At 39.6% G+C, this 24,111-nt stretch overlaps 1 protein-coding gene across 2 annotated transcripts in view; it reads right to left on the bottom strand.

Annotated features, from left to right (window-relative positions):
- Positions 1-16,822, bottom strand: part of mdfic (MyoD family inhibitor domain containing) — a 30,744-nt gene extending 13,922 nt beyond the window's left edge. Inside the window, exons 1-3 of one of the 2 annotated variants that reach the window (XM_028044035.1) lie at positions 16,481-16,822; positions 16,009-16,116; positions 12,367-12,477 (exon numbers count right to left, since the gene is read on the bottom strand). In XM_028044035.1, the coding sequence (XP_027899836.1) occupies positions 12,367-12,477; positions 16,009-16,102 (205 nt within the window). In that variant the 5' untranslated portion in view covers positions 16,103-16,116; positions 16,481-16,822. Of the gene's footprint in view, positions 1-12,366; positions 12,478-16,008; positions 16,193-16,480 lie in introns of both variants that reach the window. The other variant, XM_028044034.1, reaches the window with a different exon arrangement.
- Positions 16,823-24,111: the final 7,289 nt, after the last annotated feature.

Here is a 24,111-nt window from a genome sequence, read left to right as displayed (position 1 = left end):
AAGGCCAGGTTGTTGGGTTTTTCATCTCCAAAAGACAAAAAGCCAAAAGAACCCCATCCATGACAATGTATGGAGAGACTGAATCATTCTTAACAAGGAGAATCACAAGAGGGTCCATCTGTTGCTGCTTTTAACACGTTTTTAATAAGTGTAACTTTCCTTTTCTTCCCCCCACTTACGTAGTCAATTTTGGTCTTGTTTATCAGTGTCAGCACAGTGTGCAGTCGCAGTGTTATCACAGTTTGCGAAGCTTTGGGAGCTGACTGAGGAATATTTTTTTATTTATATATCGAGGAATAAACTAACGGCACATTCGAATTTATGTGTTTTGTTGCAAAGAAAAACATGTTTGAACCCAAACGCTCATAGAAAAAAAAAAAATCAAAGTATAATTTTATGGGTGATATTGCTGATTGTTTTGTTTATTTTCCTTTTGTATTTGGCTTTTCATGGAATAAAATCTAACGGAAATCCCTTTGCCAGAACAAATTACGCAGAAAGTTTTATTCCTGTCAAATATTAACTTTTTTGTCTTTTTTTTCCCTCTCCGTTTTGGTTCTTTATTATGATTAGGAACTCAAGACGTTTCCTCCAGCTTTATGGAACTTAAAAAACTATCAAACTACCTGAAGATTTTGCACATGAAGTTGAACTATGACTAAATGTAACATGAGCTTCATTGGTATTTTTGCATACATTTGTGATCTCAAAATACCAAAAGTAAATATTACATATAACATCGTTTTGCATTGCAATAACCAATATAATACAGTCACTGCATCACAAGGACTGTATTTAGGACAGTTGAGGTGGATTTCAGCATCCAGCCAGAACTGAGTGTCATTGGGGAAAGAGCCATCTGAGTTCCCCCTACTGGACCCGGTAACTACGTGCGCCGAACTCAGATAAACACATAGCAATGGACGGATACAAAACCGTTTCACACATTTTATTTGCACAAACAGTTTAGAACATAATTTACTTAAAATTAGCTAAATTTAACAAAATGAGTGATGGCTTTAGACTTCTGCACATTAAATAAACCCGTGTTTATTATTAAACATAATAATGTTTAATTATTCCACATACGGCACTAAGCTCCCGTACGTCAGATACGACACCAAAAAAGATTATATCAAAGCTTTATGTATTGAATAAAATATAACAAACTCATCTCTATATCAAAGCAGTTTCTTATCCAATTTGTAAAGTGCCATAACAAGCTTAATAACAGCCATTTCCCGTTATTTCGCTTAAGTGAAGCAGCCGCATGGACCCTCACATTCAAACCCACGTCGATGCATAAAAACAGCCAAAGAAGACTGGGAGGCATAATTGCCTTCCCTTTGCAGGAAGTCAACCTTCCAATTTGCCTACGTATAAATACTTATTAAGAAACCACCAAGTAAAAAGTAGAGTACATAAGCGGTTAGTCGGGTTTCAGACACAGTGCAGAGCTCCACAGAAGTGGCTAAACTCAGCGGAGTTCTGCTATTCGGTAGCAGGTCCTCGGTTTGGACAGTAATCACACAGTGGCAGTCTTTTATTTTTAACCTGCTGAAAATGGAGACTGAGATTAATGGACACAATGGAGCAATATTCATAATCATTGATCATAATAATGATCATACTGTCAAAGATGGCAATGACAGACTCGTACAGTCACCAGGAGACAAATGAAGAGATAATGAGAAAAAGCAGAAATGAGGAAAAACTGTAGAATTCCATTAAAACTTTTCACTGTGCACTTTAGTCTAGTAATGGGAAACTAAAGCAGAAATTACATTTTACACTTTTGTTTGTTCCTGACTGACAAAACCATGTTGTCATTGATAATAATATTCCAGAGAACATTAATTCAGTGAAATATACAATACCAAATAACTGTTTTTGACATTATTGATGCCATACTTTTGCTATTCAAATAACTCATTTAATACAGTATTCCTGTGACATATGACAGTTTTAACATGTTCAAAGTTTTCATGGAATCTGTATTTTGTGACTTTTGGGGTTATGAACGAGGCGCAAAGCCTCATTGAGTCTGAAATACCAAAACTCTTGGGACTCAAGTTTCTACTAATTCCATTTTGTGGCAATATGTTTTGAAATAATATAGCCTGATATTTCATCTAAAGATACTTTAAAGTTACTTTTTTGAAAAATTTCTTTTGGGTCTGCAAAGAGCTACATTATCCCTACTACAGCCAATACCAAGATGTGAAACTTACAAATCCCTGTAAGTTCAGTTAAAAAAAAAAAAAATCATAAGTCCAACAATCTTCTAAGAAAGCAATAGAGTCCTGAAATGACTGAATGAACACAGCCCAACTGCAGGCACCGGAACAACATGTTTTGGAGGAAGAGCTGGACATCCGCACGCAACGTACACACACGCAAGCTTCAAATTGGACTTGTAACTGCCCTATTTCCAGCACATCAACAACTGTTGAGGGTGTACGTTTGTAGTTGAATAAAACATGGTATTCCCCTACACACGCTGTCACACACATCACAGGGGAAACTAGGGGCTGAGTGGTTCTTGACTGTCTAAGCAGCATCCCAATTTGGTCCCAGCTACTAGTAGCTGACAGCCTCAAATATCTGGGGAGCATTTTTAAAAGGCCAGCGCTTGATGGATTCATGAAGAACACACAAATATAATTGCTATTTGTCACAGAGTCTTCAGTGGCTGCGCCACACAGGGACCACACGGCGGAGTGCCTGAAGAGAACGGGTGTGCAGGGATGGATGGGGAGGAGGGGGGGATCGCGCTGTATGTAAAACCGAGTATTCTGTATAAACACCTCGTTTTTGGCACAGAAAAATAGGTCCTACAGGAGGGAGCTGGAAACTGCACCGAAAAGAGAGCGAGAGAGAAGAAGAGGAGGCCCTAACACACACACAGCACACCGCTCAAGGTGAAATATGCATACATGTATGCACGCATACATGTCAATTGAAACAAAGCTGTATAAACAAGCATTCTAAAATAGTTGGGAGCATGAAAATAGACCCCAAAAGGTCAAACCGGGCGGTATGGAGATTCTCATTTGCACAGCACTGCATGAGAAGTCGCAGGTAAAGGCGTGAAGCAGATTGAACAATCACAGTAGATCCGCAGTTCTAAAGCTTGGTCCTTTTTAATATTAATGCCCCCGAGACAGGGAGAAACGGGCAAAAGGTGTTTGCTCAGGCTTATTAGAATGCCCATCATAGACAGCATACAGTTATTCAAATGTCACATCAGTCCCTCCAAATAAAACACTCCAATCCAGATCTTGTAGTCATCTCCTAATAGCCGTTATTACACAACGCAGCGAGTTTTGTGAATTTACACTGAATAGAATATGCGAGCAGCTTTACTGTTAGTTAGGAGCCACACAGGCAGGCCCTGCGCCTTGTTTATCTTTATATGCTACGCATTAGAAAAACATGTATATTTTCTGCCTGAATGGTCCGCATACCTGCATGATTGAAATGCTAATTTGCAAATGTGCAATGACCTAGTCAGACTCCTCTTACCACCGGCTGCCACCCCCGCTCGCTGCCAAAACAGCCTGAGGTATCATCTCTCCTCCTAACAAACAGTGGTGTGGAAAAACCCCTGCTTTCAATCCAAAGGGATACATTTTCTCATTAGAAATTATACATCTTCCCCAGTCGTATTTATAGACGCAAAACCAAGGGAATTACGCAGCAGAGAGAGCGGAGGGGGACATGCAGAGAGAGAAAAATAGTGCAATGAATGTTATTACAAAAGGGCTCTGATTGTAATTTTCCTTGGGCGTATCAAAGCCTCGTTTACTGTCTGACCTTCTAAACTCTAAGACAAGGACTTTCTTTATTTTGGAAAAAAAGAGGTTTTGAAAGGAATGGGCTACAAAAAACTTAATATGTGGAACAACGTTCAAGCATCCCATAAAATTTGAAAGCACAGATGCACCGACTGCTTGGAATGCAGAAGGAATAGGCAGATATTTTCCCTTCTCTTTTTAAGTTTGGCCAATTCCTTAAAAATCTGACTTTATCTTTGAATCAGTTTTAACCTACATAAAATGTGTTTCTTTGTTGTTGTTTTATTTAAAGCACCAAATCACTTTCATTTCAGTCTAGAGTTGTTTTTAGTGGAGCAGAATGAGCTAAAGTTAGACACGATACATAAAAACCCAATCAGAGGAACCAAAAGATGTAAAAGAGAACTGGAACAGATAATGGATTTTCCAAAGAGAGATGTTCACAAAAAACTGGCAATTTTTGTTTGACTCAGCTGTTTTCTCCATTTGAACAAGAAGACAAACAGTACAACTCCCCGTGTGTTCTTGTTACAATTATCCTCCTTTTTTGGGACTGAGTTAGAGGAAACGAATCACAGGCATGTTTATTATTTAAGATATAAAGTGGCAGGATAGTGGTGACAATCTCCCGTAGTCACCAGACAACCTGGACTGGTTGTCAGTCCATCACAAGACAGATAAAAATGCTTTGCATTTGTTAAATGTTTCCAGAGTAAGGTCTTTCCTATAGACCATTTATAGACCATTTTTGGTCTATAAAACACACCGAGTAAACACACAAAAACATTTTAGAAATCTGCGAAATGTTATGGACAAATCTTGAGGCCTGAACTGGAATAACTCAAAGCCAAGGGATTTTAGAAGAAATGTTTCTCTTCATTCCTTTACATGTTCTAATCCTTAGGAACAGAGAATGACAATCTGATTAGGTCAGTCTAAATTGGCTGGTGAAACTGCAAAAACAGTTTGCAGTTTGACCAAACTGTCAAACTGGAAACAGTTTGCAGTTTATATCCTTAAATATAAACCTTATATTTAAAGAGATTTTAAATAAAAAATAAAGAGATTTTTAAATGTTATAGATACTTGTTATGAATGATGATAAAGCTCTTAAGGTCATATTGCCATAATTCAAATCTAAAAGACAAACATGGTCCAATGAACAGTGCATTTCTTAAAAAAAGAAAAAAAAAAGGATCTTATTAATATTAGATGTCAAATGTCTGCTGTAAAAGTGACATTAAATAGAAAAATTAGATAGCAAGGTATGGATCTCCAACAAGAACTCTCTTCTACACCGTTGACACAAACTGGTCGGCGACCTGACAAGGGTTAACAGAAATGTCACTTATTCCAATAGACATTAAAAAAAAAAAAAAAAGAAGAGAAAAAGTGATTCCGGCCATCAACCAGCAATCCTTGCCCTGTCAGTTCATTTACAGGCAGACAATGTTTTGTATTTATTCTAGATAAAATGATGGTGTTCAGACGATGATGATTGCTGAAGAAAGCTAAATTACCTGCTCTGATATTGGATCCTCATCAGCAGAAATGACATGCTGGGTGTGTGCGGTAGCCAGTCACGGAACTCTATTAACTGTCTTCACCTGTCAAGGCTGATCATATTGCTTTGCATCTCATTTGAGCAGGAAACATCACCTTCTTCCACATTTTTCTGCTGCTCTGGGTCACGCCGACAAACGGCTTAACTGATTTTAAATAGCCACAGACTCATATCCTTTCGTTGTTTTAGTTCTCTAGAACGCTCACTTATTTTTGACTTATCCGACACACTGGGGGAAGTGACACTTCCTTTACTTGTACCGCAGCTGTCGCTTCTACCCAACACAAAGAGAGAAAGCGTGTCAGGGATTTACTAATTTCAAATTTTGCTGCTGATTAAGTGGAAAAAATAACCCCCTCGGACCTTGTTCTGCTTAATTACATTTAACGGCAGCAAAGGCATCTTAAAAGACGAGAGCTTGATTTGGCAAAATGAACCTCTCAGCACAAGTGGTAAGGTGTGCATGCTGGGAAAGGGGTGGAACAGGCTATCATACTGGGCTGGGGTTGGGTATCATCAATTATCCTTTGATTTCAAAAATGGAACATTCTCCGAAGATTAATATGTTTGACTGCCGTCTAAAATAACCAAATCGCCCAATGAAATGCCGTCTTTCATTTTAAATTTGTCAAGGGAAAGTGATTTATACGCCAGACTCTGCAAAATCTGCCATTACTGACGTCTCTGTTCTTCACTGCTGTGTGCAACGCAAAGCAGAATACACACAGCATCAATCCCTCTTGAACCTTTTCACTAATCTCATTACAATTTGTCTGGATTTTACGTAAAAAGCAAACGAGGCACATAATTTGGACAATACTGCACCTCCTAAAAGTTTTTGCAAATAGAGTTCTGAAATGTACGAAAAGTATTTGTGACGTGCCACGGGAAATCCAGGAGAGAGTAGCTAAAACAAAAACGGAGAAAATATGAAAATCACCAATTTCTGATAAAATAAAGTTTTTGCAAAATATACTTGTTGACTGCATGAAAATCACTCCAAGATTTAAATAGTATTTTCTGTTACTTTAAAATGATAAACTTTCTGTTTGAGTTAAAGTTGTTTACAGAGTAAATCAGGGATGCTTCAGAGGGTATAGGGACACACACACAGCTGATTAACATACCGGGCTTTATGGACTGTTCACATGCTTTTATTATTGATTTTGGCCAATAAGTTGAAAGTTGGAAAGAAACACATGGCTACTAAACATCGTCACCACAATGCAGTATTATATCAGTTGTGGAGACCTCTTGTGCAGATCCATTCCAAATCTGTAATCCAGGCCTCTGGAAAAATCTGTGACAAGACTCACAAATGTGTGTTCACAGGGGTTATTCTTTAAACATGAATTACTTTCCATAAACTTCACGCATGCTTTGTGTCACATTATCACACAGAATCTCAATGCTACCCTTGTTCTACTAATCCTTAGATAAATGTAAGCAATTGATTAAGTTTTTAAGTATTTTTGTTTGATTTTTGTCTTCCCTGCACATATTTCTTTAAATTAGACCTTAAACGGCCAACTACCACAATTTTTACAAAGATCAGTTATGACGTGACTCAGAGCAGGCCTGAGGTTGCTGCCAGGCTTCATACGCCAAAAGTCGTGCTCCACCCTCTCTTCTCTGATGACTTAAAACAAAACTCGGGAGCAAGGGAGAATGAGGGGAAAGGGAAGGAAAGAAAACGGAGGGCTATATTTTCAATTTCAGTTACATCTGTGACTCAGTTTTTCCACACAGCTTCAAATTCTCCCTCCAGGGAGGGAAACTTGCCTTTTTCTTTTTTTTTCTTTTCGTTTAAATTCAACGGAAGGCGGGCTCACACTGTGCTATATGCACACAGGGGTCAAAAAGAACAACACATTAAAAAAAACTGTATTCGGAAAGTCAGAAATGGGCGCAAATATACCACAGAGGTCCTTCTCTGGGTCAGAAAGGGGTTAGGCAGTCTATCAAAATACCCCCACACCCAGTTCCTTTATTTGCTCTGTATCAATCTCAGCATTAACCCGCTGCTAATGGGACAGCTGTGGGTCAGTGCCTCCTGTCTTAGAGATGCCAATCAAGACCTTAAGCTGAGAGATCAGCCTTTGGGACATAGGTGTTCGTCTGCCTCTGAGTGGCTTTTAAAACACAGAGACGCCTGTATTGATTTTAGCTCTAGCCTGAAAGAGAAAACGGGGGTGGGCGGCAGTGGTGGCAGTGTCAGCTGTGCCTCTGTGTGTCTGGATGGCGGCCAGCCCGTGGTCCCTGGTCACCCTTCACTGATCGGGGTGGGGAGGGGCGGGTGGAGGGGTTGCTCCGAATGACCTAACAGAGAGGCGCTGAACCTGCAAACACGGAGGGGCCACGGAGTTGGAAGCTCGGGGGGTTCGGGGCTAGTGGGGCAACATCAGCAGAGATCTCATAATAGAAAAGGGTTTTAACCTTAATGTTGGAGCCAAAACCCTGTTAGGGGCCTAGTAATACCCCCTGTGCTGCTGTCATTTCAACTAGTTGATTTTTTTTTTTCTTTTTTGGATACCCACCCCCATGTATGAGTGGGTTGTGAAAGGCAATGACACTGTCATTGTTTTTGGCAGTTCACAACCTGTGCTTTACGCCTGAGAATTTTGATTATTTGTTGTTTTAATTTATATGAAAAAAAATCCCCCTGAAAGCTGGGAACTTGCTGAAGTTTTCCAAACATACAGCAACTTCACCTTTGCCTGTCACATTCCAAGCACATACTGTGAACTATTCATTGGGCTTTCATGACCTTATAAAAACATTCAAATGTATCACTGTGAAGTTGAACTTGAACAATTTTACCAATAAAAGACTTGTAATGTTTAACAGGCAATTTTTGTCCTGTATTACTTAACCACAACCAAATAAAATCTAATACAAACAATTACATGCAAAAAAAATCACCTAATTTGAACCACCTGTGTAGCATCTATGTGTTTTTGTTCTTAAGAGAACATCAACATGCTATTTTCCAGTTTGTCGGAGCACAACAAGAACATTCTCTGGCCATGTGAGATATAAACTATTATTTTTAATTGAATGCAAACTGCAATGCGTGGTGGATTACAGTGATCACACTGAACACATCACACCCACTGAGAAGAATAAGTTTTAGTAAATGAAACTAAGCTTCTTCAAAGAGCAGATCTGGGCAGGAAGGTGAATGCAAATGCAGACCACACCCATCATTCAGTTTGAATCGAAATGAGGAACATGGTCTTCAACAATAAGGAAGACAGAAAAAGACTCTAATGATTAAAATCTATATGTGTACCCTTCTATTTAATGTGCACTTAAATAATTAGGAATTGAGGTATGCATATCTAATCAATTGGCTCCACTACTTTGGATATCTTAAAGAAAAAAAAATGGTGAAAAGTCTTGGGCACTTTGAATAAAATATGCTAATTAACGCACTTGAAATTTCCCATATGAAATCTATTTGCAGCAAGACAATGAGAAAATAATTACAACAGAGGTAGAATTACAATGACCGTTTTAATCAACCCCTGCACTAGCATTTCACCCTATTTATACAGTTTTTGATTCCATGACCCACTGGTAAGTAATCACTTGAAAATTACGGTGCAGTTTATAATAGGCCTATGCTTTGGAGGCAGTTTTTCTGCAAAGACAGGGCTCTCGGGATTACAATAAAGATATGAATCTTGCAAAACAACAATCAGCACAGAGCTCTAATAACTGGCATAAAGACTCAAAGAAAAGCAAACTGACATGAGGTTAAAAGTCTCAAAGTGCCCCAGGCTCTTTGAAAGGCGCATAAGGTAATGCATGGGGTGATTGCGGTGTTGGAATCAACACCGGATAAACATCTCATCTATCCAACGTTTGCATTTACAAAGTCGAGTAAAATTGTGCAGTCCTGTCCGATTAAATCCGCTCTGCATCTATTATGCGGGGGGGTGTGGAGGGTCACAAAGTTCATTTCAAAAAGGTCAACTCTTCCTAAAAGGTAATAAACTCAAACGTGTGGCACCAACGAGTGCAATCTGAGATTCACACAAAGGCCAGACTTAAAGCCTTTATTTCGAAAGTAGAGTCGTGTTATTTGACCTCACTTTCTTATAAAGTTACCCTAAGATAACAAAACACAGGCTAGTAAGTTCATCTTTATCAACCAAAGAAGAATTTTAAAAAAAACTATTTGGTGAATAACGTGATGATTAAACTCCAAAACCCGCTGCGAGGTGGCAGTGATTTATTCCGAGGCGGTGGCTGGAGAGGAAAGGCACTGTTTGCAGAGATATCAGCCGTAAGAGCAGAACGGTCCGTTGAAGAATGTCTCTCTCCCCACAGGAATTCTCCCACCTCACCCTGGATGGCAGACCTAGTGACGGACAGTTCTTTGAGAAAGGCAGCGAACACTGCTGTCTAACAAACCAGAGGGCTCTCAGACACAAAACCAGCCGAGGGTCATAGACATTTTTTTTTAATGGGAAAAGTTTATACTTTTCTAAAAGTACTGAGAACCTCAGTACTTTTCTCAGTACTTTTTTTTTTTTTAGACAATTTTAAGGTATAGATACTTTGTAGTTGTTCTGGTTACAAAAATTTCATATGAATGCATGGCAGAAATCATAAGGAAAGTAAGTATTTGGAGAATAATCAGGCAACAAATAGAAAAACTATTAAAAATCACAGATTAACAAATGTGTGAATGGACAGATTATGGACAGGAGAAAGGGAGGAAGAATTCAGCGGAATTAGACGAAAATATGGATCTTTAAGACAATGGAAGAAGTACTAAAGTATACAAAAAAAAGAATAGTTTCAATTCCTTTTTCCTTTTTTCCAAACAGACAAATTTCAGACTTTGTAATATCCTTCTTATTTGAAATAGTTTATTTTACTTTACAGCTTTCACTATAAATTCCTGCGATTGAACCCTGTGTCCTACGGGTGCCCTGTTGGGAATTATGCAACCGCTGGCCAATTTCAGGAACTCGCTTCAAGAGTACCGACCCAGCTGACGTAATGGCTGACCTGTCAAAACAGTGTTATTGGAGCTGAAATGGGATCGCTGTTGTTATCAAAACAGCATAATGGACTTCCTCTTGTAGAGAAAACTTATTGTCCAGATACAGTACACAAGTTCTAAATCAGACAGCCAGGGGGAAAAGAAAACCGCAAAGGCTCAGATGTAGGCAGGCAGATGATTTCTTATTGATTTCCTGTTTCTGCGGTGGAGAGGGCTCTCAATTACCCCTAGCACCCCCCGAACACAGCTAAACTACAGTGAGCCCATGGGACTCCGTGATATAAATAAGCTAAGTTAACTCGGCCAAAATGGATTATCAACTTAAAGGGGTAAAATCAATTCCAAGTCAAAAGTGATATCCAAGACATAAAGTAAACTTGAACTTCGTTGCACCACTTTGATGACTTAAAAACACATAATTTTATTTTATTTTATTATTTTCTCCTCTGGTAAATAAGCCACAGCCAAGTCATTAAGCTTAATAACAAACAAACAAAAAAGAAAGGAGTAGGAAGAAAAGGGCACTCTGGAAAAGTTAACAACAGTGAAACAAAAGAGACCTGCAGTCAAGAAAGGTGTTAAATGAAAACACAATCCTTATTACAGCAGCAATCAGCTGCTATTAGCCCATGTTGTCACATCTCACTCCTCTCAGGAACAATGAAGCACGCATACACAAAGCCTTTTAGTCGCGTTTCACTCTGTGACCTGCAATCTATATCTTTGTATGGAGTGGAATTACTGTGCAACTAGGTTTAATTAGAATTGCTTCTAAATCAATGGCAAATTGCTGTTTAGCAGAGCCTTGCTGTGCTCTACATTTGCATAAAACAATATGATTAGATCAGAGTCGCAAGAAAGTTTCCAGCCTGAACCAGAAGAAATGCCACAAAGTACGCAATGGCAACGGTTGAAAGGTTTTTATGGGAGACTTTTTGTTTCTAATTAGGAAGATGCCTCCAGAAGTTCACAAAACATTACTCAATAAAAGGTCCGACGCATTCCAGTTTTGTCCATTTCTGAATCATGTATAAAAGTTCACCCTGAATTCACGCCGGACAAGCGGCTAAACTGTCGAGTTGTTAGTTGGACGATTGACGGATGATTGACAAGCGGCTTGTTGATGGACGGACGGCAGGAAAGGTGAACATACAACAAACCAACATAAGAGACACACGAATATATAAAAAGAAAAGAAGACGTCCAGACAGATTGACAGAGGATAGTTGGATGGACTAATGTACAGTTAGAAATGTTGATGGACAGACATAGGAATGGACGGATGATAGACGGAAGGACAGACAGATTTATGGATGATATGATTGATGGACTGGACAAGTCTATTCCCCACCTCCCCCCAATTTTGCAAACCTGGAAGCTACTTCAACTAAAATACACTCTTCCCCAGTCTGCAATAACATCCCGTGAAGAGATAAACGTTGGCACTGGGTTAAAGAAACTACATGTAGGACTCAATCGATACACGAGGACGGCCAATGTCTGAGTACATGAGGACGGCCAATACCACAAACCGGATTTCCCGTCTTGCAAAACACATGGCTGAGGGTTTGGAAGAAGTAAAAATGACCGATTGAGCCAAGTCTTGGTCATAACGTCAGAATAAGACAGCAGGCATGTTACACTCACTTGCCAAGAGGCCGAGCTGCTATCTGGGTATTACTGTAATTGGAAACAGTGAAGCTAATATTTTAGTTGGCCAACTGACCCTAACACAGGAACAGCATAACAAAACCTTTTCCTATAAGGTGAGAATATTGCCATTAGAAAAAAATCGGAGTAAAATTAAAGCAGTTTCAAATGTTGAATAAAAAACAGTCACTTGCAGCAGTTAGGCTGATCTGGCATGTTAATCACTTTCACTCTCTTCAATTAAATGCCTCATTGTTTATTATTTAGAGAGAGAAAAAAAAATAGCACAGAGATGTACTGCTGTTTGCCCACAGTTTACCCGGGTCATTAAGACTTACTCCTCACAGGCTTGCAATAATTAGGCTTCTCCTCCGTCACGTGACTTTGTCCGTCAGTGGATTGTTTCCTAGGAGAAGGCACGCTTCCTGATGATTCACTGTCACAAGCATCTGGGGAGAGAAGTCACAAGAAGTGGATGTTAAGTATGGCTCAAAATGAAAAATAAAAGTTCCTGCAGCTGCATGAGTGGTCGCACATTTACATACAGTCCTCATAGGCATGGAAGTTATTTTGTTGTGAGGCTCGTAAGCATTTATTGAAACACAGAGTGTGGCATAATACATACACAGCAACAAATATTTGGTTTAAAATCCATCTGGCTCAATAGCTGATCTATCTTCATGGCAGAAGAGGTGAGTTTGTTTCCTAGTACAGAGCCCATTTCTAACTCAAGTCCACAATTTTCTGGCATAGCTTGGACTATGTTTACACGAGACCACTATCTGGAAACCGATGGTGTTTTGGACGATATCTTCAATCCACTGTTGTTATGCCAGGGTCCAATGTAGCGCTGCGATTTTAACATGTCGTCAAAACATGCATGCGCTTTTAAACCCTTAGCTTCCACCTTCACGTCTCCGTCTCAAATGAACAAAGTGTAACACATGTTCCTTATCAGAACAGCACACACAGGACAATGCAATGCATTCAGGTTTCAGGTTCAGGTGACAATGCTATCCAACATTGTTTTTGTTGTTTTCTGCCCATGCAAGTGCAGAACACACCTTTGCCTGAAATCAATAGCCCACTTGGAAACAAATCGGTTTTCTAAAAAGGTAATGATCCTGATAAACATGAACACAGGTCTTGGAATAGATGAAAATTTGTGAATTCCGTGAGTAGATTCTGTGTGTACATACCAATTGATTTAAATGAACCCTTATTATCGCTGATAAGAACAGTGGCTAACTGGGGCAGCACTATGTCATACCCCTAGTAAAGACCACAAAAAAGTGCATGATTAGTGACTTTTTACCAAATACTTGTGGGGATGAATGTGTCTATGCGAGGATTAGAGAAAATCCACACTGAAAAACAAAAGTGTGCTTTGAATTCATTTCTTTAATGTAATAAAGTTACATGGTGTGAACTGCTCAAAGCATTATGAAACAATCTGCAAACCAACAGCATATTACTGCCCAAAAGTGGGTATAAACTCCTGATTGCCAAAAAGCAAGGTTACCTATAAACACTTTTGTACCAAATGTTTCACATTCCCGTTTGGGTTGGTCGTACCGGGCCAAAAATCAGCTGTGTAACCTGTAGGTGCAAAAGGCCGCCCTCCTTTTTCACGCCAGCAAAAACAACCTCCTGGCAACGTGTGCGAAATGGTGGGACGGTTCAGGTGAAAGTCCCTGCCAGAGCTCTGGATCTCATTTTCTTTCTCCCAGTGCTCCAAAGTGTGCTCTACCTGCCAAGATTCTTTTCCTGCTATAAAGGCTGCATTCATCTAAATTGGAAAAGCATTCAGGCAAAAAAAAAAAAAAAAACAACAAAACTGGCCTGATAGCCTTGCACAAACACAAGAAACTCTTAATCTGTCTCTCAAATTGGCTTCCTGTGTTTATCATTATGGCTTGTTTATTGCATACTGTTGTTTTGATGTGAAACTGAATCAAGGGTTTGACCACGGAGCAGACCTGATATAGCTTTGCTTCACTGCAATAACAATCCAGTTTGCAAGCAGTGATGGATAAGTGGTCAGAGGTGTAAGATAGTAAAACTCAAAGTGGAAGCATGGTGAGATCAATTGGAGTATTTAAGCATCACAATTTACTTAAAATCAGCCTATATCAGAGGATCCGCCATCCACTGAAGGGGAAAATCCCCCCAAAACAAAAATGGAATCCATTTACAATCCAGCAGTCCCATGCGATTGTCCTACTTTCCTATTTTTTTCTTTTTTCTTTTTGAAACAGTGCCATAATGATGATCGGTTAACGGTCCGTTGCTTGTTTGAAGAAAAATGAAAAGCGGGTGTGGGGGCAAGCTTATTTTACATGTGATAATCTTAGGGGCAACTGGAAAGTTAATTAAAAAATATAATTGGCTGTGTGGTTGCTGTTAATAGTCAGCAGGGTGTTTCCTCCAACTTTATTAAGGAAAAAAAAAAAAAAACAGGCACAAACATTATCAAGGCTTTCAGACTAGCACGCAGATAATGACTTTTACTGAAAGTTGCCTGAAAGTATAAGAAAATCCCAACCCAAAGCTACTTTCACTCATGTTTTCTGTTTAATTTTTTTTAACGCAAGTTTCGAAACCGAATGCGTAAGTATATTTATAGCTGAAGTTTATTGGATGAAACAGAGGGAGAACTTGATGCACACATGAGCAAATGTGTGGTGGCTGTTCTTGAACGAACAGTGCTCTGGGCAAGAAACTACAAGAGTCTACCAGTCAAGGTTTATCTATTGTACACTTTGTGCTTGTCTGGATAAAAGGTGGATAAAAGGTGGCCAAAATACAAAAAAAAAGCTCTGGTGTGAGCAGTACAAGTACTTCTCGTAGCCAAATTCCTGAAGAAACATTTATCACTGCATATCACAAGCACAAGAAAGTTTCTGTACCCTTGCCCTCCTCTGAGTGGGCATGAAAATAACTAGTGGTGTTGCCAAGTTGGCAATTTCATCGTTATAAAGAAGCATTTAGGTCACTCTAACTCTTAAGAAATGCAGATCTCGTCCAATAGTGGAGACTTCAATCTCAAACCATTGTTTTTATTCTGCTCAACATTCAGTGGGAGCTGTCATGGATCCTATGAGCATCCCAAAACACTCACAGGAGCATCAGTCGTGACGCATCTGTCCCTCTCAGCTGCTGTCAGAAAAGGGGATTTTCACTCCTCCACGTACAAATTGCAAATAAATCTTGCTGCAGTAAGCAATTAATCGCATAATAAATTAAACTGAGCTTGTTCATTTTCATTCTGATCCAAATTTTGTTTACAGAGAATTCATAATCCATTTTCTTTGTGGTTTTGGTTGTGTGTGGCTTTTATTTATTGCTTTTAAGTGTTGTGTTTTATTGTCATCATTTTGTCTTCCAGTGTTCTGTACAAAATTAAAGTTTATTAGCCTTTAATAGGACAAACCTGCATTATTATGCCATTATGCTCACATCAAACAATAAAACGAGTACCCAAATTTGTTTCATTTCCATCAATCCCAAGCTAGGATATAGAAGGAGAATTAGAAATGTGCCAATGAAAAATATTGATAAAAAAAACAATTCATTTAAACATTTAAGCATTTTTAACTCATTTTGTCAAAATTATTAACCTTCACTACAGAGGCCACTACAATTACATACAAATTGTAAATGATGTAAAATGGTCTCTCCTTTTCTCAGGACTCAGATTAAGTTTTTAATTTTTTTTTCTTCTTCACAATTCCTGCTGCCGCCCACCAAGCCTGCCACTCTGGGCAGTGAGCCTCATTGCCCAGCTGCTGCCATGTGAACAATTGCCCCAATACATTTAAGGAGTTTTTTCTTTTTTATTGATTCCACCACCGCTTAATAATATACAAGTTATCCATTCTGACAAAACCTCTGTGGAACCCCTATACTTGACATTAACCTAAATTCGCTGAATACACACCTAAAACCACTGATTAATGGCCTGTCTTGTGCTCTCCTACCGTGTGACGCTAACAGCAGGGGACTTGTTTCTTGCCGTGGGCCCTGTCCTGGACCCGCCGGCCCTTCTGATGGATGGACAGTCTCCTTGGACATGAGACAGTCGTCCTCTTCGAAGGGAGAACAAAAATTATAAACCACCACCAGCAGAAGTAGTTCCTCCCTTCTTTTCCTCAGCCCCCAGTCCTGCAAAAAGCAATAAGTCTCACAATCAGCGCAGCGTTTTCAGACACAAAGCAAAACTATGGAAGTCGTTACTCAAGCTGCTTATTCACACGCCGAGGAAAGTGACGTCGAGCTCCAGTAAAACTTAGTGGAAATTTCCCTCCGCACGCTCTTTATGTAAACTTTGCTGAAAGAGTTTATAAGCAGCCCATTTGTTAACGGTCTGCCTTTTTTTGTTTTTTCATAGCAAAAAATAATAATAATAATAACAAGAAGCAATGGCAGATTTACTGTTTGTGTCCGACTTACCTTTCAAACATGACAACTCTCTCACTTCAGTTCAAATGTGACTTATTCCCATCCTTCTTTCCCTCCTTCCTCAAAACGTTAAGGGGGGGGGAATTAAAGACAACTTTCACACCCGACAGTTTACTCCTACTCTAACTGTTCGACGTTCGTAGTCCAAGATATTCCAGCTGGGTTTTTTGACGTGCAAAAAGTTGAAAACATGATCCTCCTTGACGCTTGCGGCGCGCAGTTGCGGTAAGTTTACTCGGGACACTTCAGGTCGAAAACATTTTCATCATATCCGGATTCCAGCAGCGCAACTAGTGAAGCCTCCTCACTCTTCTCGCTTTCTCTCGCCTTGGCGGCGGGGAGGAAAACAAAGCCCTCCCTGTTGATGTTTACCCAAAATGTATGTGGGTGCTTGTGTGCACGCGCGCGAGAGAGAGAGAAAAAAAAAAATTAAAATGGAAAAAGTGTAAATAATTTTTGCCTGATGGAAATTTTTCATACTAGGTTACAGTATATTTAACAAAAAATGTTTCCAAAACTCTCTCTGAGACAAACGTTTCCTATAAAGTGTATTCAAATATTTAACTTTTTGAAAAAGTTAAATATTTTAGCAAGAAAAGACCACATGTGAAAGTGTAAATGTGGTCTGAAATGACTCTGTTGTTTATGTTGCAATTGCTCATAGAAAGTACTCTCAGCTGTTTTTTTTTTGTTGTTGTTGTTTTGTTTTTACTTAATTATCCGTTGTCATTAACTTTGAGTGCTCTCTTTGTCTTCCCTTTCCCTGGATGCAACCATTCACTGAGTCATTGTTGCCTTTTTTTAAAATTTATTTAATAGAAAGTGACCTGGACCAGAGCTCCTGTGTTTTGGTTTGATGGAAAGAAGCATTAGTAACACTTGTTTCCATTAACATTGTCCGTTTCTGTTTTCTTCTTTTTCAGTAAATGGCTCGGTAATTTTGTATGTAATCTCAATTATTTTATTTTTTTTATCTTGTCCGTGTTTATGTTTAGGCTCGAGCTGTTCCCTTTCACTGTTGCCACAATGACTCAACTGATATTTTTTTTTATGTATATTTTTTCTATTTTTAGATTACCTGAGTGACTGCTGTACTACAGATTCAGATGAATTGCATTGTGTGAAATTTGAGCCAATTCTTACTGCACAATCAGACTGCAGTAGAGTAATTTGCATTGATATGGACTGAATCAAATAGTATTGTGGAGGACCTTAAGATTGCTTGCTGCAAATTGGCACTTTTTCAATCATCATCTAATTGAGCATTAAAGTGTAAGTGGTACTAAACAACATAGCCCAAATGTTGTTTCAGAGATACCAATATGGGCCGCAAAAACACATCTTTAAGATTTTGATCATGACTACTTAGTAGTTAGCTAATATTCTAAAAAAATAAATAAATTGAGTTTGATGGGTTCACCTCAATTTACTGCAGACAATGTTTACTGGTACTAAATTAACTAATACAGAACAGCTCAGAGTCCAGTAGTATCTACTGCAGGCCTTTTGCAACAACACTGTGTTACTAATCACTTTTGGGGCCGTTTACATGTCTGTGCGACGAGGCACAGACTGGTAGACTTTGCCTATCTTAGTAGACAAAGTTAAGTCTCGGTTCAGTCAAGGACAGCAGTCAGCTGAGACAGCAAGAGAGCATGAGCAATCATTGAATCATCTAACTGGAATGTAGACATCAGAGACACCTGAGTGTTTGCTGCACTGAGGTGCCAAACTGCCTGCTGTGAAAAACCTTTCTTCAGTAGTGATGTTGCTGGTTAAAAAAACAAAACAAAATAAAAGATTACTTTAAAACCCCTCCAAAGGGAAGCACTTAAGTAAGAAAGTGAAATGAGTTCTTTCAAGCTTTCTCCCACAGTGCAAAAACAGGACGATTGGGTTAACTAGTTTCTCAAAATTGTGTGTGCATGCATGCTTGCTAGTCCTGTGTATCTACTGTATGTGTTGTCCTGTGACGGGCTGGTGCTCTATCCTTGGTGCACTCCATCTCTCACACAGTTATTATTGGAGGTAAGCATCAGCCCATCTACTTTCTTAAATTGGGGCCTGAATTACTTGACTTGATAGAATAAGGAATTCTGCTGAAACCAAAACGTACTTTTTTCATGAAGCAGGTCAATGTAGCCTAGTCAAATTATGGATTTAGGTGTTGTGGCAAGGCTGTAAATAGGCTGTTCATACCTAAAAATCCTCCAATAGTGCTAAAACTAAAACAACTCTTGAGAGCAGAATGGGTTAAAATTCCATTGCACTAATGTAAGAGTCATTATCAGTTAGTTACTGCAATAGCTTGATGCGAGTTAAGTGAATAATCTCCCAATATCAAGTCTGTGACAAAATATTGCATGTTTTCAGATTTGCAAAATGTATTCCAGAAAAGCCCCAAAGATCCAGCATGCCTCTTTGTAGGATGGTGCGGGGAAGTCACGGGAGCTTGCCTGTTGCGTTGTTTGTTTGGGAGCAGACTCCCCTGTTCTCCCAGCAAAGCAGGGATTAGGCTTGTCGGCGTTTTTGCTGACTGAGCCGGAGCTCCTCTTCGCCACTACACACTCCAGCAATCAGGCAGGCTGCCAAACAAACAGATGAAGTCAACAGAGAGACGCTTCCTCGTGCCTTCTGAGATGTGACTGCGACAGATGCAACGCTGACACCCGCACACTTGACACAGTGTGACAACCCTACTGTGTCTACACAGCCAGCTCCACTTTGACTTATTTCGAAAGAGAGGGAGGGAGGTAGGGGCACTGCGCACATGATCACACACAAGATAATGTTTGTCAGCAGCAACAGCGGTGTCACTGTGTAGGATACAAAGACTGACAACAGGGGTTGATTTCACGGTGCAGTCATGTTGCGTGTACTGTACTTGAAAAGATTTCCATATTGGAGGGTGAGAAGGTGGGTTGGCTTGCAGTGGAGATTTTTGCTCAGATCATGATTTATTCCCTCAGAAATGGTCATCGCAGAGGTCAAAATCCAATCACTTAAATGCATTTTTCAACCTTCTTCCTCCGCACTTCAAATTTCCACATAGACACCCGGACAGAGCAACCAAAAGCACTGCATGCTGGTTAATGGAGTTTCGAGCCGCTCTTGGGGATGGAGTGAGGGAGTATCTGTATCCAGGTAATTACAGTGTGAGGGGGCACAGAGGTCCTCCGTGATTACACATCAGGCCTGTAATGGATTCAACAGTAACAGACGTAGAGAGCGAGAGAGGGAGGAAGTGAGCGAGAGCGCATTCCTTACTTTCCCCCATTGTGACGGCTGGGAGGATGGGGCGGCTGTGGGCTGGCAAGGTAGGGTGGGCTATGGGTAGGTATATCTGCAAGATGGATTACGTGGGGTTTGCCGAGTTCAACATTGACACAGATTCATCGTAAATCATTATGCTCGGGACCCGGAGTGATTTCTGCATTAGGAGCAGAAAATGGAGTTCATCCAGTCAATGAGGGAGGGCATATTTCACATCAATCACCTCCACACTCATGTTACCGAGGCTTAAATCTCACTTATGCTGTTACCAATAGGGTTCAATGGCTATGATGACAATCAGCAGAGACTCTGCACTAACAGTAACCTACTGACTACAAAGAGGGCAGAGCAAAGCGGCTGATCGCTTCAAGTAAATAATATATGAATCGAAAGAGAGCAAAAGAGGAAAGTTTCAGATAACAAGGTGGGCATTCTAATCCTCTTTTTTTTAAACGGTGACGATCTGTTGCCAAACTTTACATCTCTATTGCAACAATTCTGCTTAATCTCTTCAAAGAGGTAGGTTTGGTCAAAGGAGTGTACGCTTGAGTGGATTTAACCAAACTGGGGCCGTGTCATAAAGTTTTAGATGCAGACAAAGAAAAATAAAAGAAACGTGTAGCATTTTGTTCTGTCCTGTGATCGCTCAAAAAGTAAAAATGTAACACTGAAGCAAAGAACTTTGTTTTCCTGACAGAGCAATTGTTATTCCAAGACTGAAAACTCTGTAGCTAATTTAAATGAAATTATTCTTATAGCTGGCATCAACAGAGATCATCGCAGTCTTACACGAATACCTTTTAAATATATAATCTTAATAGAAAAGACAAAAATATCAGGAGTCAGGAATTTAAACAGCATTCAAACTTTGAGTATGCCTATCTCTACCAATTAACCTGAATCCACTCCAACAGAGAAAAGTCAGGAGTTTACATTGCTAACTTAACTCATGTCTGTGATGTCTTCCACTTTTTAAATGTTAATAACGACTCTAAATCTGTATGTTATGGTGTTCCTCAGGGTTTGGCATAGGTCCAGTTCAGGGTTTTTTCATGTGTGCTTCCTTTAGGCTACATTATCAGAAAATATGGCACTCACTTTAAATACTATGCTGATGACAGTTGGCTCTAATTAACCTAAGTATCTATGGAAGTTATAGGCTTCTTCTTCAAGAGAGAGAAAGAACTGAACGTTAGTGATTTTTTAAAAGTTTTTTTTATTTGAAGTAAAATTAAAACTCTGTTCTTTTTTTCCAGATTTTTTTTCTTTCAACTCTCAAGTTTGTCATGTTGGATTTTAGTTTCCTTGCCCACATGCAGGTGTGCACAGAAGAACAGACTTTACTGTTAAGAGGGTTTGTTTTTAATCAGTCAAACGATTGTTCAAGAATCGAGACTAGAGGACGTCAGAAGGAAACAAGAGTCCAGGTAGGTTCGGGGGTCCGGGATAGTAGCGGATCGGAACGGCTTGGAGGTGCCAACCAGCGAGACGCACCCGACCAGCGAAGTTCCAGGCTTGGCTCCGGGAAGCGGGATCAAGGTCCGAGAGGTAACAGAGAGAATAGGACAAAATGACTGGACAATACTTAACATGGACTATGAGAGATCTTAGGGCTGAGTCTGACCAACAAGTGGTAACCATCGAGCGATGACTGGTGGTTCCACCGCTTCTTAAGAAGCCTGCTGCTGCGTTACCGGAATCCGTTGCAGGTGCGTCAGGCTGTCAAACTCCTCCGCGTAGCTCGTCTCTGGAAAGAACCCTCACTCCAACCTGAATCCTGACAAAGTTACTTGTATAATCAAACTACTTTACTTATATAATTTTTTTGCCCCTCAGTAACATCTAAACAACAAAAACATAACAACTTCTGTTTGAGAAATTCTGATTTCCCACATATGCCTGAAGACCCTCGTCGGTTGTGATGGTTAAAACAAGTAAAGCCTGCATGCTTGTGAATACAGTACAGACCAAAAGTTTGGACACACCTTTTAATGAGTTTCCTTTATTTTCATGACTATTGACATTGTAGATTCACACTGAAGGCATCAAAACTATGAATAACACATGTGGAAAATATGCACTAAACAAAAAAGTGTAAAACAACTGAAAATAGCCCTTATATTCTAGTTTCTTCAAAGTAGCAACCTTTTGCTGTGATTACTGCTTTGCACACACTCTGCATTTTCTTGATGAGCTTCAAGAGGGCGTCACCTGAAATGGTTTTCACTTCATAGGTCAACCTGCCCTGTCAGGTTAATAAGTGGGATTTCTTGCCTTATAAATAGTCGTGAAAATAAAGAAAACCCATTGAATTAGAAGGTGCGTCCAAACGTTTGGTCTGTACTGTATATGTTATAGTCATTTACATGAGGATTCTTATTTTGTTCATTTCAAATTACAGAAAGAGTTGTGAATAAAAAACCTTCTCAAACTCCATCTCTTTTCTGCGTCCCAGAATTTAACCTCAAGCTTTACGACGCAAGGAGAAACCCATATATTAACTCTGCCTAGAAACACTGTCAGGTTTATTTTATGCAGCAGGAGCTCAATCAGAGAGCTAGAAGACAGTACAAATATTTACTGCATGTCAAATAAATCCAAATTATAGCATTCTTTTGCTACAAATTTACGTTTTGGAGTTGCAGTTACCAGAGTGATAAATATCCTGCAGGTTGTTAGAAAACATTTTTTGACTAACCAACATTAGCGTGAGATTGCACAGGTGTGACTCCTTTATGAGTCAAAATAGGAAGTGATCTGTAAGTTTCAGCAGGAACCTTCAGAAACTGTTTTTATGGATGAAACAATGCAAACTTTAGTTAGCAGATTATAATTAAAAGTTGCATAACTATTTGCTGGCTTAAGAAATATTAATATCTGGCCTAACCGAATGACTTGTGCATCTTAAAATCAGAGTCTTTTCTTCCTAAGAATGGCTATCAGAATAATTTGTTACTGATTCCAACTTTTGCTGAAACTGAGCTGAAAAGATAAATGGCTTCACGATTCAACATCTGTAATTAGGCCTAATGAGCTTATTCCTCAGCAGTATGCAACGCTTTAAAAAAAAAAAAAAAAGGCTAAAACAGAAAAAGAAAGAAAAAGGCATAAGTTGGCCTTTCTGTCGTTTTTAATGGCCAGGCGAAACAGTCTGAGGTGTGCTTGGAGCAGCGAGAATCGACACCTGTACCTGATCAAATCTTCAAAGATTTTACAGCCAACTCTGTGCAGAACGAGGAGAACTTAATAAGTCGAGCTTTTTGAAGCTGACCATGACACCAGCTGAACCTTGACGCCCTTGCATGATTAATAGCATTATGGTAAGCTTTCTCCTTTTTCCCCTCAAGCAGAGGATTGTTTGAGTCCGTCTGATCAAAACATTTTCAACCTTTTACTGGTCCAGCTGTCAAAGGAAGAAGACTATGGGTTTGGCAGTTGTAATACACCATTTCTGGCTAACGCTAGTGCCATTCGGACAAATTTGCACGCTCATTAAGGATAAATCCCATTGTGATAAGGAAGAGACCATGCTCCTGCAGCTTATTAGCGTTTTAATAGAAATAAACACCCTGGTCCCCAAGGAGCAAGAGCTCCAGGAGCAAAGAGTGCATGACTTTGTGCTTGTAAAACTACATCTGGAGTTTAAATAGGGAGTGAGAAAAGGGCACATAAATCAGTAGCAAATGTGCGCACAAAAAAACACCAGACCTCATAAATATGTATTCATTGGCAAAAGAAGGCGAACGGCAGGTGATTGGAGATTAAAAGTGACAGGAAAAACAAAAGTCTGCAGCTTATCACGGTAAACCTGGGCGAGGCGATTTGAAACCCCACATGTGCGGCCCGAACGGCAAGCCTGGAGAGGAGTGGAAAAGGCCTCTGTCATAGGAGTACAAGATGAAAGCTGACGTGCAGCTGAAACAAATTTCTCTTTATCAATGATCACTAAAACCCACCATAATTCAGGGCAATCCCTATGGCGTTTGATGGTGTTGTTGATAATAGGTGGAAACAGACCCGATGTGATGGACATTAATACTCCCATTGGGATTTTGCATTCTAGACATCGCATAAAGAATGTCGTTCTTTTTAGCAAGTTCTCCGAATCTTCAGCACCAAAACGCAAATATGGTACAAGTGCAAACAAAACACGGCTTTCTACCTGAGCTGACAGGCCAAGCAAGGAGAGCATTAATCAGAGAAGTATCTGAGACAGGTCATGGTAACTCCGAAGAAGCTCCAGGTGATCCACAACTGTCTGAGAGTCTGTCTGAAGATGAGTTATGTTGCAATCATGTGTTGGTAAGTTACATATGACCCCAGTAAAATAAAAATCAGTATTATATTGG

The sequence above is a fragment of the Xiphophorus couchianus genome, chromosome 17 (assembly GCF_001444195.1).
Source record: "Xiphophorus couchianus chromosome 17, X_couchianus-1.0, whole genome shotgun sequence".
Taxonomy (NCBI): Eukaryota; Metazoa; Chordata; class Actinopteri; order Cyprinodontiformes; family Poeciliidae; genus Xiphophorus; species Xiphophorus couchianus.
This window is presented reverse-complemented; position numbering and strand designations above follow the sequence as displayed.